The sequence below is a fragment of the Taudactylus pleione genome, unplaced genomic scaffold, assembly GCF_031769625.1.
Source record: "Taudactylus pleione unplaced genomic scaffold, aTauple2 ptg000186l, whole genome shotgun sequence".
In the NCBI taxonomy this organism is placed as follows: domain Eukaryota; kingdom Metazoa; phylum Chordata; class Amphibia; order Anura; family Myobatrachidae; genus Taudactylus; species Taudactylus pleione.
In genome coordinates this window covers 9,117,247-9,135,740 of record NW_028284588.1, presented here as the reverse complement: position 1 = coordinate 9,135,740, position 18,494 = coordinate 9,117,247, and the positions used below count along the sequence as shown (strand labels likewise).

General features: G+C 40.5%; 1 protein-coding gene across 1 annotated transcript in view; it reads left to right on the top strand.

Moving 5' to 3' along the window:
• Positions 1-266: 266 nt before the first annotated feature.
• The window catches only part of LOC148519650 (uncharacterized), a 65,593-nt gene continuing 47,365 nt past the window's right edge, over positions 267-18,494 (top strand). The window contains exons 1-6 of the mRNA XM_088476304.1: positions 267-353; positions 4,676-4,747; positions 7,298-7,316; positions 7,847-7,924; positions 11,135-11,271; positions 15,532-15,657. Coding sequence (XP_088332430.1) covers positions 4,691-4,747; positions 7,298-7,316; positions 7,847-7,924; positions 11,135-11,271; positions 15,532-15,657 — 417 coding nt within the window. The 5' untranslated portion in view covers positions 267-353; positions 4,676-4,690. The remainder of the gene's footprint in view (positions 354-4,675; positions 4,748-7,297; positions 7,317-7,846; positions 7,925-11,134; positions 11,272-15,531; positions 15,658-18,494) is intronic.

Below are 18,494 nucleotides of genomic sequence, written 5' to 3'. Positions count from 1 at the left end.
CAATCATGGGTGTCCGCTGATCAATGTGGATCCCATGGGTAACTTCACCATGGCTAGTTAGGAGTATGTGATGGTGGAAGGAATACTATGCTGCAATTTTGAATTGAAAGATAAATTCACTTTCTGTTTCTCTTTCGTACACTGAGATCTGCATCATACGGTACCACAGTACCTCAACTGACTGCATGTGATATATGACACCCCTGACAGATGAGAGGCGGGTCACCGGTACGTGCACCGGAAGTGACGTGTAATGGTGGCGCCGGGCTTCCTGGCTGCGCTTGGGAGATGTGAGCAACGCTCTTCCTGCTCCTGAGTCTGGAATCGGCCCGTCTGCATCACACCCGCTAACCGTGAGTCTATTATATCGTGTACGGGGCGCTGCTTGCTGTCCGTGACACGTGGGAGAGGCCCTGCACTCTCCGCTGCCTCCGCCAGGCGCGTTGTAGCCAGTACATGGTGCAGGGAATGACGTATCATTATGTTACGTTCAGATTACAGAGTGAATGGCCTTATAGCTGCAGCTACACTATAGACGGCGTTTTCCTGCCCAGGATCCCAGCTCCATATGTACTAATGCGCATAGTGTCTTGAATTTCAAAAGATGCGCAGATTTTATGCATAATGTCCTTACACCCTTTACACATTAGATCTGTAGTGGAATGTATGTTTTACTCTGAAAAATTGGACCAGTTTGTTACCCATTATAGGATTTTCTTAGTAAATTATGTATATGAGTCTTACACCAATAGGTGTAATGCAGCGTACACACAGTCAGATAACCTGTCAGATTTTAATGATAATGATCCTATCGTTATTGTTAAAATCTGACCGTTTCTGCCCATTGCAAACGATGGTCGATACGCGGGCATGGATGGTCGTTATCGACCATCGTCCGTGCCTGCAGGCCAACCTACTCAATATCGACCAGGTTAGTCTGTTTACTATAGGGACCCGCAATTGTTAATCGCGGGTTGTTATATTCGTTAGGGGGTTAATGCATGTGTTGGATGCTCGTTCACTATCATCCAACACATGCAGGACGATCAGATACCAATTATAAAGAATATATAGAGGCGCTATTTAGTTGTCGCACTTTTCAATTGTTGTACATATACACAATTGACACACGTCTGTCTACCAATTAATATTGAATATAACTGGGATTTGCTATAATTCCTGAACTGTGTTAATTGGTTTAAAAAAAAAACAGTTAACAAAAATTGTATACGGAATAACATTTGGGATTTGGTGGAATTCCTAAAGGTGCGTACACACTACACAGATATATCTGCAGGTGATGGTCATTCATACACACTGAACGGCCATCATCTGTATCTGCCCGCAGGTCCTGGCGGCCAGGGGGCATGTCCCGACGGGCGGTGGGGGAATAACATCATGATACTGTGATAATTGAGATTATATATCCATATTTAGTAGACTGAACTTATATAGATTCAATCAGTTATAGATAGAATAACAAATCAGTCCTTTTAGGAAGATTATAGTACCCACAGCTAGCATAGTTAGCCATTTCAATAAAACCACCTTGCACTTTTGTTACCAAGATGTGGATTTAACTGGGAGTTTGGAAAATTATATTATTGTTGCAATATTTGAGAAATACATAGAACTGTACTTGCATTCTCCCTCACAGTTCATTTGTGAATAGTTGAATTGCTATTATATAAATCACACAGCGGGACATTACATTTTATTATTAATACCTTTTCATTTGTCAAGTCAACTCAATATATGTTTGTCTATAGTCTTGAAACATCTTGTTTCTTTTTAAATACTTTGCTGTTCATTTCTGTGTAATATATGTTTATTGTATATGAATTAAAAGTTATGTTTTAACTTGTGCGCCTGGAATAAGACAACCTTTTTTTCTCTTTTGATGTACATACTGTTGTTATCAGGCTGTACCCCCAACATGAATATAATATTATAATTTGGATATATTGTTAAATAGGAGCATATGGGGTTCTTTATAAAATGTATGTATTTAAACCACAAACTAGTGCAGTGACCTTCCTTTTCTTTTTTGTAATTACAGTATCATCATGATAAATTATTTAAAAAATTGCATACTTTTAAGGATGATGTGTCACGGGTGATTGTGGACTACAACTAAGGAACTGTCATAATAACAGACATTTATTTCAACATAATCTGTGTCTGTCACATGAGTTCCTCATTGAGGGCCTGATTCAGAGCCGGACGCTATTTGCGCTCGCTCGTTTAGAAAGAGGGGCCGGCTATTTAAATTGAGCGCTCGCTCTTTGCGGGCCGTGGTTGACGCATCTATGTCTGAGCGAGCGAACGAAATATGCGCTCGCTATTTTGTAAAGACGCCCCCTGGCTGCTTGCATCCTACGTCATCTCTGCTATTTGATTTATCGAGTACATCGAAAGGCATCTGAACTGCTCGCAGTGCTTGTGGTTGGATTTTCCTACCGCAATCATGCGACCAGTTCAGGCTAAGAAACAACCAAGTGACGTGGTCGATGAAGCTGCTTTGATAATTATGCACACCCTTAAAACGCCCGTTTTGACCTTTTGGCACGCCTGCGTTCGGATCTCCACTCCCCGTTTTCAAGCACCTTCCCCTGTTACCACCCACAAACGCCTCATTCTGTCACTCAAATTAGCAGGCATTAGTTATTTTGCAAGCACACAATTTCTGACTGCAATAACTAGTTCGCGCATGCGTATTACAACCCATACGCATGCGCAGTTGTGCGAACATCGCTCAGAGCGAACGAGCGGCCGCTTACGAGAGGCTCTGAATCAGGCCCTGAGTTACATGCTCACTGGTGATATGAATGGGATCAATTGGATTGACATTTATTTATGCAACTAGGGGCCATATTCAATATGGGGCGAAAAGTCCATTATCGGCTATAATTTATGACGTCATTGGCGATAATTTATCGCCAATGACGTCATTTTCCCCAGTTTCATTTATCATTTATCCCCATATTCAATTTCAAAGACTTTTCGCAGGTGGGAAAAGTCTTTGTTGAAAAATGGGGATAAGTTTTCACCACTGTTTAGGTGGCGAAAAAAGTGCAGAATTGGGGTTTAGGGGTGCAGAATAAAACAAAATAGCCTGTGGCCTTTGGAATGCCCACTTAATGTAATTGTGTAAGAAGAAAAAAAAATCCTTAGGACACCCCAAAAAAGATACTTGCATTTTGTGGGGTGGAATAAAAATGTTGGGGGACAAACTTTAAAAATAGCAAAATTGACTCGGGGGGGGGGGGGGGGGGCAGGTGTTTTCTAATATGCGGGTGATAGCGGCAGTTGGATTTTTGAAGATTTTTTAAAAATGACTTTTGGGACTTAAAAATATGCTTGCACCCATTTTCATGTACCCCAAATTTGATAGGACTAGTTGTTGTTGGTTTTTTTTTTAAAAAAGCCCTAAGTGCTATTCGTCACCACTTCTTAAAAATCCGCATTTATGCTCCTGGCGCGGCTATTAAAAACCCAGAGTAGCTTCAGCAAGCCAAATCGGGGGGTACCCATAGTGATCCCCCATGTCAGAACATCTTTTGGGGGGGGTGACAGCATGATTTCCCCAAAAACTGACAGGACTTTTCGATACTTACCTTTCCGCCGGGTCCCATTTTCGACGCATCCTAATTGAATACTGGGATAAGCGGGCACGCACCCAATACTTTATCCCTGAAAAAAACTTATCTGATGGCAAAAAGTACGACCTCTGACTTTTCGCCTCAAATTGAATATGGCCCTAGGTCTTAAAGTCTCAAGACACCTGACACCATTGACAATATAGGTAATAATATAATAAAGAATAAACACACAATAATACACAGACAACAAGTGTATCTGAGGTGGTAATTATTTATTGAACACTTTTCATTAAAATTCTAAATGTTTTTACAATAATATATATATTTGTAACAATAAAAACAAATATTTCGCTGATTTTATAATTTTAGGGATTAAAATAAAAACTACATTTTATTATTTTTCATTCAAGGGTACAGTTATGTGTAACCTATCAATATGTCATAACCGCTACATTACTCACTTTATATCACCCTAGGGCTAATAGTTACTATATGCCCCAAGTCCTTGGTACTAATATTAATGTGAGTCACAGTATAATATGGAACTGACAGATTAAGATAATACATGTGTATTTTTCCTTCTGTGTGTACACCATTATAGGAATTCTTTATTCTCTTTTTGTTTCTCGTGTGTATGCACCATAAGCGTATCATGTGTGACATCAGACTGCACACAAGTGGGCACCGGAAGCCGCCATCAAATGATAGCTAGGCTACCACCATCAAAACATTTGATGTGATAATCGTTGCATCAAAAGAATTAAATGGAAAAACATTGCGATGGTTCTTGAATGCGCAAAATACCATGTTTGCGGTGCAGTAGTGTACAGTGGCCATTAGCAATGTTGAACAGCTGAGTTCAGCTGTATTTTGACATCGAATGGTCATCACTTCTACAACATTTATATTGTGTTAATATTTTCCCCAAGTAGCCATAATTTACTCACCTGTTGATTGATCGTTCTTCACTTGTTTCAGACCAACTTGCACACGTTTGGAATGTTATGAGTGCTTCTGATGACCTCTTTCATGCTTTTGCATGTTCAATTTTATTTTTCTGTTTTGTTCAATAGGACTGAATATTTAAAATGAGTTTTACCAATGAAATACCGTCCTATTCAAAGAAAAGGGCATACTTTTGTAAGGTAAGGTGAAGTTAATGCAGTGCTATACCCTATTTGAATAATGCATTTTGAGGCCTCTCATTAGGGTGTCATATGGCTGTAGACTGCTGCCACCTGTCTTGCAGTGTGTTTGGGAGAGATGTAGTGCAGTCTGCTACATCTGAATATGCATTTTTTGGCTAGAATGAATTTGTTGATAATTTTATTTTTCAAAATGTTTCTTTTTTTTTTTTTTTGATTCACAATATACCAAAGAAGAAAATGAATGAAATATTAATACAAATAAAAAGCTTATTTGCATTATTTCAACTTTTTTTTTTCCTATTCTCCTTTACCATCTCCTCTCAGTCTCCATTAATATAAAAGTGTATCGAAGTTCAGAAATAGGTGCTACAAGAAGCTCTGTTATTGTCCATCTCTGTCCATGCTCCTAGAGCCACAAGTGAAGTGCTGGTGTTGCCTGATTCTCAAATATATTCTTTTCTAGTCACCGTTCTTAAGTGCAGCACATTAAACTACTACAGTAATACTGTGCTGCCGACGATCCTTGCTAACACTAAAATAGAAGCTATAAGGACTCTTGCTGCAGTTATACTATACACTTATTTATTTCAGTTCATTTGAACTATCACAGGTGTTTATTAAGGAATCCCCATGAAATTTGGACCCGTAAAGTAACTTTTTCCATTCAACTCCAAAAATCCAAACCAAATTACTTTATCTTCCTTACGTTTCGAGTTACAGCAAAAATGCAAGCTTTTGGAACAGAAATAAAAACACTAGATTAAATCAACATTAGGTTTCCCATTTTTTTTTAGTACTACAAAAAAAATAATTAGCATGGACGTTTCAGCATTTTTGCTGTAACTCAAAATGTAAAGCAAATAAAGTAATTATTTTGGCTTTTTTTTTCGGGTGGAAATTTCATGGTGTTTTGTTAAGATGCTTTAAATAAACTGGAATAAACAAGCCGCAATTAGTAAATAGTTTAATTGAAAAAGATGGGAGATTTTACATTGAATGATTCAGCAGCAGGGCAGCAGCAGTGGGGTTTGTGGTGACAGTGGGTGGTGAGATGCAGGGTACTGTGGCGATATGGCATAGGTTGTTATAAGATGCAGGTGACTGTGGTGATATGGCATAGGTTGTTATAAGATTCAGGGGACTGTGGTGATATGGCATAGGTTGTTATAAGATTCAGGGGACTGTGGTGATATGGCATAGGTTGTTATAAGATGCAGGGGACTGTGGCGATATGGCATAGGTTGTTATAAGATGCAGGGGACTGTGGTGATATGGCATAGGTTGTTATGAGATGCAAGGGACTGTGGTGATATGGCATAGGTTGTTATAAGATTCAGGGGACTGTGGTGATATGGCATAGGTTGTTATGAGATGCAGGGGGCTTTGGCGATTTCCCAACCAGACAGTCAGATTGTGTCTTCTCTACCTATCCACCGCACATCCAGAAACTTATTGCACACCCCTCGTGTGTATGCAAAGCGTAAAATGGTAATGTTATATACATGTTGTTTACCAGATTTTTAAAGATCAATCCATAATGCAATAAATTAACACCGTTTTTTTAATTGTAACATATTGTATATATTTGTATTATATATATTTTTTTCATTTTAATACTATGTGTGGTCAAGCTCTCGACTGTATACCGTACAAACGGTTTAAAGTGTTGGTCAAAAAATAAAGTGTAATGTGGCATGCCCCTAAACACTGGGGAGCAGCAAGTCTTCAGAATGTCCTGCTTGTACTGCAGGTGGAGGGGATGAATTTCATAAAACGATGCAGAAGACTGCTGTTTGAGATTCACCAAAGTACGCAAAGTGATATGATGAGCAATCCATATCCAATAATACTTTTATACCAAAAATAAATTAAATATGTTAATCTGGGAACATTTCTTTTTTTCCTTCTTGGTGGTGGTCTGTCATTTACGAGTGATTGAATGCGGATAATATGTGACAAAAAATGTTTTGGTAACTGAATTTTATGCATGTACACAAACTTAGTTTGAGTCACAAAATTATTATAAATATTGTATAAAATTACTTTCATGCTGTGTGTGTGTGTGTGTATATAACACACAAATGCATTCTGTGTGTATATTTGGGTCCCATTCCCAAGATATTTCATTTATGATATGTAAATATTCCAAAATACGGAATATTCCATTATCCAAAATACCCCTGGTCCCAAGCATTTTGGATATGGGAGACTCAACCTGTAATACTATAATATACAATATGGGCACGCTACTACACACTTTTGGCACAGTTTATGGAACCACTTACCTGCTGCTCCTCATATCTGCCTTGAGAATGAGCATCCAAAACTGATTTTCATATAAGCATATTATTTATTTATTTTTTTTATTGTACACTTTATTCCTTATTAAAAAAAATGTTTCTGCTAAAGTTGCACTGCTATTCGTTGAAAATGTGCCAGTGTTGGTAACACTAATCATGTTTTATTATTTGTTTGCACTGTGTATATATAATATACTATTTAATGTATTAACTTTGTTTTGTTTTTGGCTTGAAATTACTCTTGAAGGCAGAAGATTCTTTCAAAGGTATGTATGCAACTACTTAAAAATGTATTAATGACTAGGCTTCTTTGTAAAGCATTTAATGTCATAGAAAGCAGTTTTTTACACTTTCAGGTGTATTATGTTGTACTCCATGTGTGCCAAGATGTTCCGCTGCACACATTGCAGTAGATTACAGTTCACTACCATCACCAATTTTCCTGCACACCTCTGTGGATTGCAATGTAAAATTGGTGATTTTGGTTATGGTAAAGTGCCACCATTCCAACGTCACATCATGGTCAGGATCAACACACCCTTATGGTTGAACATATTTATAGCTATGATAGTGTTCCTAAATGATCACAACAGCACCCATTGAATTATATTTTCATTGTGCTCTGCATAATGCAGGGATTTTGATAGTGATGGATTTTCCATTCAGTATATACCAATAAGTGGGATTCATTGTTTACTCTGTGCTTAATATTTGTGATTAATTTAATGAAATGCTCAACATGTTTCATTTTACTTAGTAGTTAACATGATTTTAAGCATAAACTATGTTCTTTTAGGTTCAAGATATAAGGGACCTTTTTACAGATACTTGCAAGATTATATTACAAACCCTAAGCGAAACGAACCCCTTATTGGTAAGTTGTATAATGACAACCAGCTGTTTTCTAGGATGGGATAAACATCTCACTTTATCACAGTGCTAAGTGGATAATTAGTAACCAGTGGTTACTCCTCCCAAAGCACATCAAGGAAAACAATACCAAATATTATGAGCATCTTGGGGAGGGGATATATATATATATATATATATATATATATATATACACACACACATACAGTCAGGTGCATAAATATTGGGACATTGACAGAATTTTCATATTTTGGCCTCTATTCACCACCACAATGGCTTTGAAATGAAACAAACAAGATGTGCTTTAACTGCTGACTTTCAGATTTAATTTGAGGGTAATTACATCTAAATCAGGTGAACGGTGTAGGAATTACAACGGTTTCTATATGTGCCTCCCACTTTTTAAGGGGCCAAAAGTAATGGGACAAACTAAACAATCCTAAATCTAACTTTCACTTTTTAATACTTTGTTGCAAATCCTTTGCAGGCAATTACAGCCTGAAGTCTGGAATGCATAGACATCACCAGACGCTGGGTTTCATCCCTGGTGATGCTCTACCAGGCCTCTACTGCAAATGTCTTCAGTTCCTGCTTGTTCTTGGGGCATTTTGCCTTCAGTTTTGTCTTCAAGTGAAATGCATGCTCAATTGGATTCAGGTCAGGGGATTGACTTGGCCATTGCATAACATTCCACTTTTTAGCCTTAAAAAACTCTTTGGTTGCTTTTGCAGTATGCTTCGGGTCATTTTCCATCTGCACTGTGAAGCGCCGTCCAATGAGTTCTGAAGCATTTGACTGAATATGAGCATATAATATTGCCCGAAATACTTCAGAATTCATTCTGCTGCTTTTGTCAGCAGTCACATCATCAATAAATACAAGGGAACCAGTTCTATTGGCAGCCATACATGCCTACGCCATGACACTACCACCACCATGCTTCACTGATGAGGTGGTATGTTTTGGATCATGAGCAGTTCCTTTCCTTCTCCATACTCTTCTCTTCCCATCACTCTGGTACAATTTGATCTTTGTCTCATCTGTCCATAGGATGTTGTTCCAGAACTGTAATGGCTTTTTTAGATGTTGTTTGGCAAACTCTAATCTGGTCTTCCTGTTTTTGTGGCTCACCAATGGTTTACATCTTGTGGTGAACCCTCTATATTCACTCTTGTGAAGTCTTCTCTTGATTGTTGACTTTGACACATATACATCTACCTCGTGGAGAGTGTTCTTGATTTGGCCAACTGTTGTGAAGGGGTTTTTCTTCACCAGGGAAATAATTCTTCTGTCATCCACCACAGTTGTGTTTCGTGGTCTCCCAGGTCTTTTGGTGTTGCTGAGCTCTCCGGTGCGTTCTTTCTTTTTAAGAATGTTCCAAACAGTTGATTTGACCACACCTAATGTTTTTGCTATCTCTCTCATGGGTTTGTTTTGATTTTCCAGCCTAACGATGGCTTGCTTCACTGATAGTGACAGCTCTTTGGATCTCATATTGAGAGTCGACAGCAACTGATTCCAAATGCAAATGTCACACCTAGAATCAACTCCAGACATTTTACCTGCTTAATTGATAATGAAATAACGAGGGAATAGCCCACCCCTGTCCATGAAAAACCTTTCAGTTGATAGTCCCATTACTTTTGGCCCTTTAAAAAGTGGGAGGCACATATAGAAACCGTTGTAATTCCTACACCGTTCACCTGATTTGATGTAATTACCCTCAAATTAAATCTGAAAGTCTACAGTTAAAGCACATCTTGTTTGTTTCATTTCAAAGCCAATGTGGTGGTGAATAGTGGCCAAAATATGAAAATTCTGTCAATGTCCCAATATTTATGCACCTGAATGTGTGTGTATATGTGTATGTATATGTGTGTGTGTGTATATGTGTATATATAATATATATATATATATATATATATATATATATATAATTACATCTACATTTATTTTTCAACTGGATAGCTTTTCCCTATGAAATTCCTTTTGAAGTATGCTACAACTGCACATGGATCCTAAGGGTATGCGCTTAGGTTTTCAGAGAGGAAATAACCTGAACAAGCTCACTATGCCAAAGTATAAGTATCATATAAAAGTCTGACCTGCTTTTGGGTTAGCACCACCCTCTTTTCCCAAAAATGCTGTGCAGTTTAGCCTCTTTTATGTCTCAAATCATGAGTGAGGGTACCACAGAACAGGGTTTGTTGCATGTGACATTTTGCTTTCCTTTTTAAGGATTACACTGGGCAAAGTGCACCTAGAAATGCACTTTTCCAACGCATGTAAATTGCATAACCGCTCTAAGCGCACACTACTCTTTTCTGAAAAAGAAGTTTACCCCACCCTAAAACTGTACCCTTTCCTCCATTTCTTTTTATTTCTATAATCTTGCACTTCAATATGCAATGTCATTTTTTTAATACCACACAAAACTTGAAACCCTGTCTCACTTACATCCTGGCACTTCTACTTTGTTCTTGTTGTTAGACAGCTCCATTTGAACAACATATAATGCTGCTCTGATGGCACTGCTTTTGGTGTTCTAATATTCATAAGGTGTCAGTGACTGCACCAAAACATTTTGCTGGCTATTCCTGAGAAGTGATGTGCTTTTCATTGCATTCATTAAGAGCTGGCCCTAGGCATAGACAAACTAAGCAAATGCCTAGGGGCACCCAAGGCCGTCTAGGACCGGCAGAGGTTTGGGGCAGGCACAGCCAGGGCACCTGCTGCTAGCTGGGCAGAGACTATGGCATCTGCTACTGTCACTGTGCAGCGTCAATGATCGGAGCTCAGCTGACAGCTCCGATCGGGCCTGGCAGAAGCACACAGTGAGCAGGCTGTGGCGGAACAGCCCGTGGCAGTTTGCGGGGACTGGGCACCTGGACGACAGCTAGTTTTTAGCTCAGGTGCTGGGAAAGGCACCTGGACGACAGCTAGTTGTTAGCTCAGGTGCTGGGAAAGGCACCTGGACGACGGCTAGTTGTTAGCTCAGGTGCTGTGAGGGGTGCTGTGCTGGGAACAGGGTTGCTGTGTGAGGGATACTGTGCTGTGATCTGTGATCCCATGGCGGGCACCACCAAAATCTTGCCAGGGCACTAATTTGGATAGGGCCGGCTCTGCATTCTTTTAACAGTTTTAGACCGTAATAGTTTGGTGTGTGCTTTGAGAACGGACAGGAAAAGTGATGGTCTTATTTTGTTTTTTTTAGGCTTACAATATATAATACAGATGTATCCACAAGGTAACCGTGCAAATGCTTTCACATGCAGTTTGTGCAAAATGAGTGGACCTATCTATTTTATTATAAAACATCTCAAAGGCTTCCATCATAGGATTGGTTACTTGGTAAGTACATTTTTTTTATTAAGTTATTCAGAAAGAAATAAGTACAGGTACACAATAATTTTCTGATATGCAGGGTCGTTTTATTACCTCTACTATGAAATCTTTAAATGTTCACACTTGTGCTGTGCAAGACAACTTTTACTGATCATTGGGTTACTGAGCAAGTAATGCCAAATTTGTGAATAATTTTATGTAGCAAAAGCTATGTATTACACTGTTGAATAATATAAATAAATTGCTTCAAATGTGCAAGTCCACATAGATTTCTCCAGCAGGTTCTCCTGTAATATCCCAAATTTGATTCTGTGGCTTTCAGTGCAAAAAAATGGACTATGCGGAAAGGATTTAATATAAGTGCAGCAATTCCTTTTCCTCTGTCCCTCCATACATTGAGAAGACTAACTAAATATTTTTATCATGTCTTAACAAGAAAAGCCAGAAGGAACTTGTCATGTTTTTCCTCTTTCGTAACATAACTAGAATTATGGACCAGGCATTGCTGGTTTTTTTTCCCCTACCTCGAACCCCCTCCCCTTTCCATGTCTTTCCTCCTTTTTCCCCCTCCTCTCTGCGTCCCTCTCCTTTGTGCTATTCCTTATCTGTCTGTCACCATCCCCCCTTCCCTATATCTCTTTACTGTGTTCTCGCATCTATCTCTAGTCACTTATTCCTCAGCAATTTGGAAAGCTCCACTTCTCCAGCATATATCTGCAAGATAACTGTGCACCACAGACCCTACTTCTACAGTTATCAGGGAGGGAGTGGTGCCTCCCTGCAAATCTTTACTGAGCCTGTACTAGTCACACGGTCTTAGTTCATGTTATAATATGATTATTCATTAATGCTGTAAGAATTACTAGAGTTAATGTTTGTATTCTTTACTACAAATGTAAGTAAATAGAATTCTGGTCTGATGCAGTACATAAATTGTAATCCCACTGTGCTCTGCACAATACAACCCACTGCGTCTGCTGCAGGCTTAAAGAATATCAATCCCTATACCAAGACACCACCCGAGGTCGGAGAGCAGAACACAAAGTGCCAATATTTTTCTTAGTTTGTGTGCTTAATTACCCTGTCCCTCCGTTTCTACTGTGTATATTTCTTCTTTTGTTCTGTGGATACTTATTCTTTGGATAGGGTTTAGCCTTTCATGCTAACTTACAAAATATGGATTTAATGCTTATAGGTGCATACACACAACGATTTTTTGAACGATTATCGATAACGATGTTGTTCAGTCGTTGTAAAAATTGCTCACTTTCTGAGTTAAAACGATGAACGATTATTGGTCATGCGCGATTCACGTTTGTAGTTCAGCCTGACTGACCAACACAACGATTTTCAGTAAGGGAATATGCAAAAACCATTTGTAGTTCAAAAAAATTTGTTCATTACATTTAGTAAATGAACGATTTTAGTAAAGGAATTTCGTTCATTTTTCCCTTGAAAAAATGAACGAAAATAGTTTACCAAAATCGTTCATTTACTAAATCGTTTGTCTGTGTATGCAGCTTATTTCTTAATGTAAAAAATAAAATCTCTTTAAACCCCTGCCATCGGGTTAATTTTGATATTTTTGGTACACTGTAAACAAAGATTAAACAAAAAGACGTTAGGTTGTATGGCAAGTACAATCATTTCTACGCTTGTTTCATTCCAGCATTTACTCACCTGGCCCCAGTACCCGTTAAGCAAACTTTACACTGTCTTATACTCTAAGGCAGGGGTGGGGAACCTTTCTTCTGCCGAGGGCCATTTTGATATATATAACACTATTCGCTGGCCTGGTGCAGGCCACTCCCCCTCTGTGATGTCACATAGGGGCGGGGCAACAATTGCCGGAGATTACTGCAGTGCCTGGAGCATCCTGATGATGCTCCGGAGAGATGTAAGCACAGCTGTGTGACTGTTTGAAGCATCCTAAGGACGCTTCAGGCGGCACTGCTCCATAAATTCTGGCTGCAGGGCGCCATTCTAGGCATCCTGCTAAGCAGATGAGGCTCGCGGAAAAAAGCTCTGAGGGCCAGACCAATTTATTCTGGGGGCCTAATACGGCCCCCGGGCCTGAGGTTCCCCATCCCTGCTCTAAGGGCTCATTCCAATTAGGCGCAAGTTGGGTCCTGCAAGCCATTCTCATGTCGAACTCACACTGGGAATTACATTTGAAAAATAAATGCTTTGGAATCTGATTGCAGAGGAAATTTGCGGGGGGGTTTTCTGCGCACCCCAAAGTAGGGAAAATCTTTATTCTAAGGTAAAAAATGTCAGGATGCAGTACAGAACCTCTTGTACACCCCTCCCAATGACTAATCATGCACTTGAAGATAATTTGGCCAATAAAGACGTGTCAATTTGAGGTGAATTTCTCTAAAAACCTTAATAATGGGTTAAATGATGTAGGACAGGTATGTGGAAGTGTAAATTATATGGGACAGGTATGTGGAGGTGTAGCGTTTCTGCGGGGCTGTTTTAGTGGGGCGCCGCGTCCTGCCAGATTTCAAATGGGCAGAATGTACTCTGCCCTTTATGGCGTCGCCACGCTAAAACAGCATGCTGGGTGCCGTCCCCACCCGCGGACCGCAGTGTCCTGCGGTTGGGAAAAATTGTGGTGCAGTGATATACACTGGTGAATAGATGCCATGCGCATGCGGACGTCATCTATTCACAGAGGGGAGAGCTTGGGGGCAGCGTAAGTGCTGGGCACGCTCTCAAAGAGTGATGAAAAGGGGGTCCTGTAATCTCACTTTTTTGGGCTCGGGATGGTTTCCTGACTTTTTCATGCGCTTCTCCCAGGTCGCATTTTGTCTCGACTTCTCTTGCGTGTCTCGGGTGCGCACAGTCATGCGATGTGAGTTTCATGAAGCAAACACGCATTTGCAAATTTGTACCTAATAGGAGTGAGCTCTAAATATATTTTGGCGGGATACTAATAAGTATGTGGATATTATTTGTTTCTATTTATTGATTTTCATCTGTTTGTGTATTTTGCAGTCATGGCAATATTTAAACGTTCTCGGAAGAATGGGAACATTTAGGAATGGTATTTTGTAGACATTCGTTTTTTCACACCCTAAATTTCAGTTACCCATATGTAACCTTGAAGCCTAATATAAAAAGTCTGCACACCCTTTGAAATTGCTGGTTTGGGGATGTAAATGCTTGAATATGTATAAATGATGTAACTGGCCATTTTTCCACTTTTTGAAACCAATAAAATCTAATGAAATGCCAATAGACCATATTTTAGGAAAGGGAAGTGGAAATAAAAATCCAGCTGTCCACATTGTCAGCAGTCTTGATAACACTTGATCTAGATCATGTTCTGTAGTATGATTATAATTCTACAAGAAACGCACATCTATGGCTGGGTACACACGTAAAGATTTTCTGTAGTTGATTGGTTGGAATGAAAATCTGGTAAGGTATGGGAGTAACTGATGATCAGCAATTTGCTCCTAAATACCAGAAAACAGATAAAAATGGTCGGTCAGACAAGTTTGTTAAATGTTTGATCAAAACAATTTGTTCAAACAACAGTTTTTGTCCATTTTCCGGCGGAATCTGTATGATTTACCGCCAGACCCCTGCCCAGCGGTTGGAATCCCGACAGCAGCATCCCGGCAGAGGTGGAAATCCCGATCGTCGACGGTAAGTACTTACTAACCTATTTCTTACCCCCTAACCCTAACCTCCCCCCCCAAGTGCCTAAACCTAACCCACCCTTCCCCGCCGCCTAAACCTAAGTACCCCGGGGGAGGGGTACCTAACCCTAACCCCCCCTTCCCCTAGCCTAATCCTAACCTCCCAGGGGGGTGCCTAACCCTAAGTCCCCCCCCGGGAGCCCTAAACCTAACCCTCCTCCCCCGCAGCTGTCCGCGCTCGGCCCCGGCATCACTTCGATCGGGATGCCGGTCTCCCAGCGTCGGTAAAATGACAGGCGTCTAGATTTAGACGCCTGTCATTTAACCCTCGCCGAGATAAAGCAGTCGGGAAGCCGGCTGTTGGGATTAGGTCCGCCAGCTCCCCGACTGCATACCTTTTCCGGCATTTGGGAGCAAATTGCTGATTGTCATTTGCTTTCGTATGTTACCAGATTTTCATTTCATCCAATCAACTAGTTGGATGGTTGGACAGAAAATCTTTACGTGTGTATGCACCCATTGGTTTCACACTGCACAAACGGCCATGCAAAATACTTTGCAAGTGTTGCATTCAAGATCGACAATGACTTTGACTGGTAATATATTTGTTTTTCAGAGTGGCACCTACAGCCATCTGTTTCCTTTATATTCAAAAGGTCTACCATTTAAGGCCAAATACAACATCGTTCGAGAATATGCAGCGGAAATTGAACTTCTAGAGAGAGAGCAACTTGACTTCAGTGTAAGTCCTGTGATATTGATCTTTTTGGACAATGTATAGTACATGCATTATATATGGAGTGTATTATAAATGTATTACCAGTGAAACTGTTTTTAGATTAAAAATGATTATTTTACAATATTATTAGTTATTTATAGGAGTTGGGTACAGGTTGCAGTAGCTCGGGATCTCGGCGGTCAGAATCCCGACGCTGGCATTACTGACATCCCAACAGTATCCTAACCATCCCCCTCTCCCTGTACATAACTAGCCCTCTCTCCCCGCTGCCTAAACTTAATCCTCCCCCCAGTGCCTAAATTTAACCTCCCCCCCGCAGCCTAAACCTAACCCACCCCCTAGTGCCTAAACCCACTGCTTACCGGCGGGATGCCGACAACGGGATTATCACTGGTGTTGGGATTCTGGCGTTGACATTCTGAGCGCAGGCATCTCGACAGCCGAGATTATGACTACATCCCATATATATAGTGTGCATATATTCCGCACCGCTTTACAGATGACATTCAGCCATTCATATCAGTCCCTACCCCATTGTAAATAGAAGACAGGTGCACAATGTAGTCTGTGTGAGGACTAAATTGACTACTGAGCTGCTACACTAAGTGGAAACTGCAACCCACTAAGGAAAACTACAATGTAGAAAAAGAAGTGTAGCGCTGGTAGACAAATAAAATATTTATTAGATCGCAAGGTTAAGCTAAACAATGAATATACACACAAAAAATAGACAATAAGCCTAATGAGTGTAATGTATCGATATACAAGCTACTAAAACAAACGGGGTGATAGCGATGTTTCTTCAATGTAACATTTCTGACATGTATCAGTCCAGATAGTAAAAAATGCTGAATAAAAAGAATTAATGTATCACGCAGATGAAAAGGGTCTGCAATGTCCAATATAATTGAATTAAAAATATTCCAGTAATGCGCTGTCTGTGTGACACAGGGGAGTGAAGGTGGGGATTGTTGGAGTGTGTGGATTAATTTGAGGGTGCCGTGGTGTAATTCCCACTTTGGTCCAGTGGCTCACCTCAGCCTGAAACTGCTTCCTTAAATGCAGTCTCCGTTTAAGTCTCCTGGGACTCTTCCCTCAGTGATCTGTATGTATGGCGCATGGGCTCCTTTTGAGTTTTGCTGCTAAACCTAAGACGCATTGTCTGCGGCTGACTACATCCACGGGTATTTCGATTACCAACGGCACTTTGGAGGAGTTGAGCTGTGACACTTTGCTGCCGAAACAGTGTTATCGCGGCTACTGGTCTCTGAGCTAACCCACTGAGCTCTGCTGCTTGCCACGGGAGTTCCAAACGGAGATTACTCAGCTGATTATTCACCCAAAGTGAGACAGTGGACCCAACTGTTTATACACTTGGTCCTGTTCCATCACGGCGGCTAATCATAGATCATAGTGCCATACATACAGTTACCATGGGAACGCCTCCTTCTGGGCAGCCACGCCCACCAAAGGGGTCGTGCTGTCACTCAACATCGACAGCACGCCCCCTTTGGTACGAGACCCGGAGTGACGGCTTGCCCGTCGCTATCCGGATCTCGCGCATGCGCACTGGGCCAACATCGACACGCTTGCGAGCGGGTCTGAATCAGGCCCCCAGTTGGACAAGTTTCCCCCGTAAAACACATTTATGAGCCTCCCACACTGACCTCGGAGACTTCAGGTGTCTCATTAAAGGAGAAGTAATCATTAATTGCCTCAACCAATTGAGAATAAAATTGTGGGTCAGCTAGAATTTGTTCATTAAGATGCCACACACATTGCTTTGAATAGGGGCATGAAGTCTCAAGGGTCAGAGAAATGGGGGCGTGGTCAGACCACGTAATAAGACCTATGGTAGTGGAATTAATCAAATGTAAAAAATCCCTGTGGGAGCAGAAAATAATCTAGTCTGGAGTATACATCATGGGGTCTGGAGTAAAAAGTGTAGTCCCTGTCCCTCTGGTGCTGGAGTCGCCAAGTGTTAACCAACTGGTGGTCATGGTGGGATCGTCTAACCTTGCGATGGGAAGTCAGCGAGAATCTAGCAGGTTTTCCTGAAACATCCATTTACAGTTGGAGAGACCCATTGTCTATTTTTTATGTGTATATACATTGTTTAGCTTAACCTTGTGATCTAATAAATTTTATGTCTACCAGCGCTACACTTCTTTTCCTACCCCATTGTAGCTTACAATATATATTCCCTACCACATGCTCTCACACACACACACTAGGGGTATTTTTTTTTTTTGGGGGGGGGGGGGGAACTAATTAAACTACCATTATATTTTTGGAGTGTGGGAGGAAACCGGAGCATGCAGAAGGTAACCCACGCAAACACAGGGAGAATATACAAACTCCACACAGGGCCATAATGGCAATCGAACCCACAACCTCAATACTGTTAGGCAGTAATGCTAACCAATTATACCATCCATGCTACAATATTGCATAGATGGAAGATAATAGCTGGTACGTATCTAATGGAAAATGAAGATGAAAACTGTATTTGTATTATGTTTTATTTTGGTTACTGTACATTTTGCAGACTACTGTGTTTACATGAATTGTTAGAAGATCAAACACTGTGGGTGGCAATTGATGTGCCTTCAATAGAGTGGTCCAAATGAATGTAACAGAAAAAAAACTGGGGCAACATTTTATTATTAAGCGATTTAAATCAAAGAATATTTAGTGTAGTTTCCCATATTAGATTGTAGGAAGCAATCGGTCATTCTTAATCTGATATTTCTTCTTCAGAGTCCATAGGGGGGAATTCAATTCAGTGAGATGTAGAATAGCTGCAGGAGAGAGCTCCCGCAGCTATTCAGTACAACGCT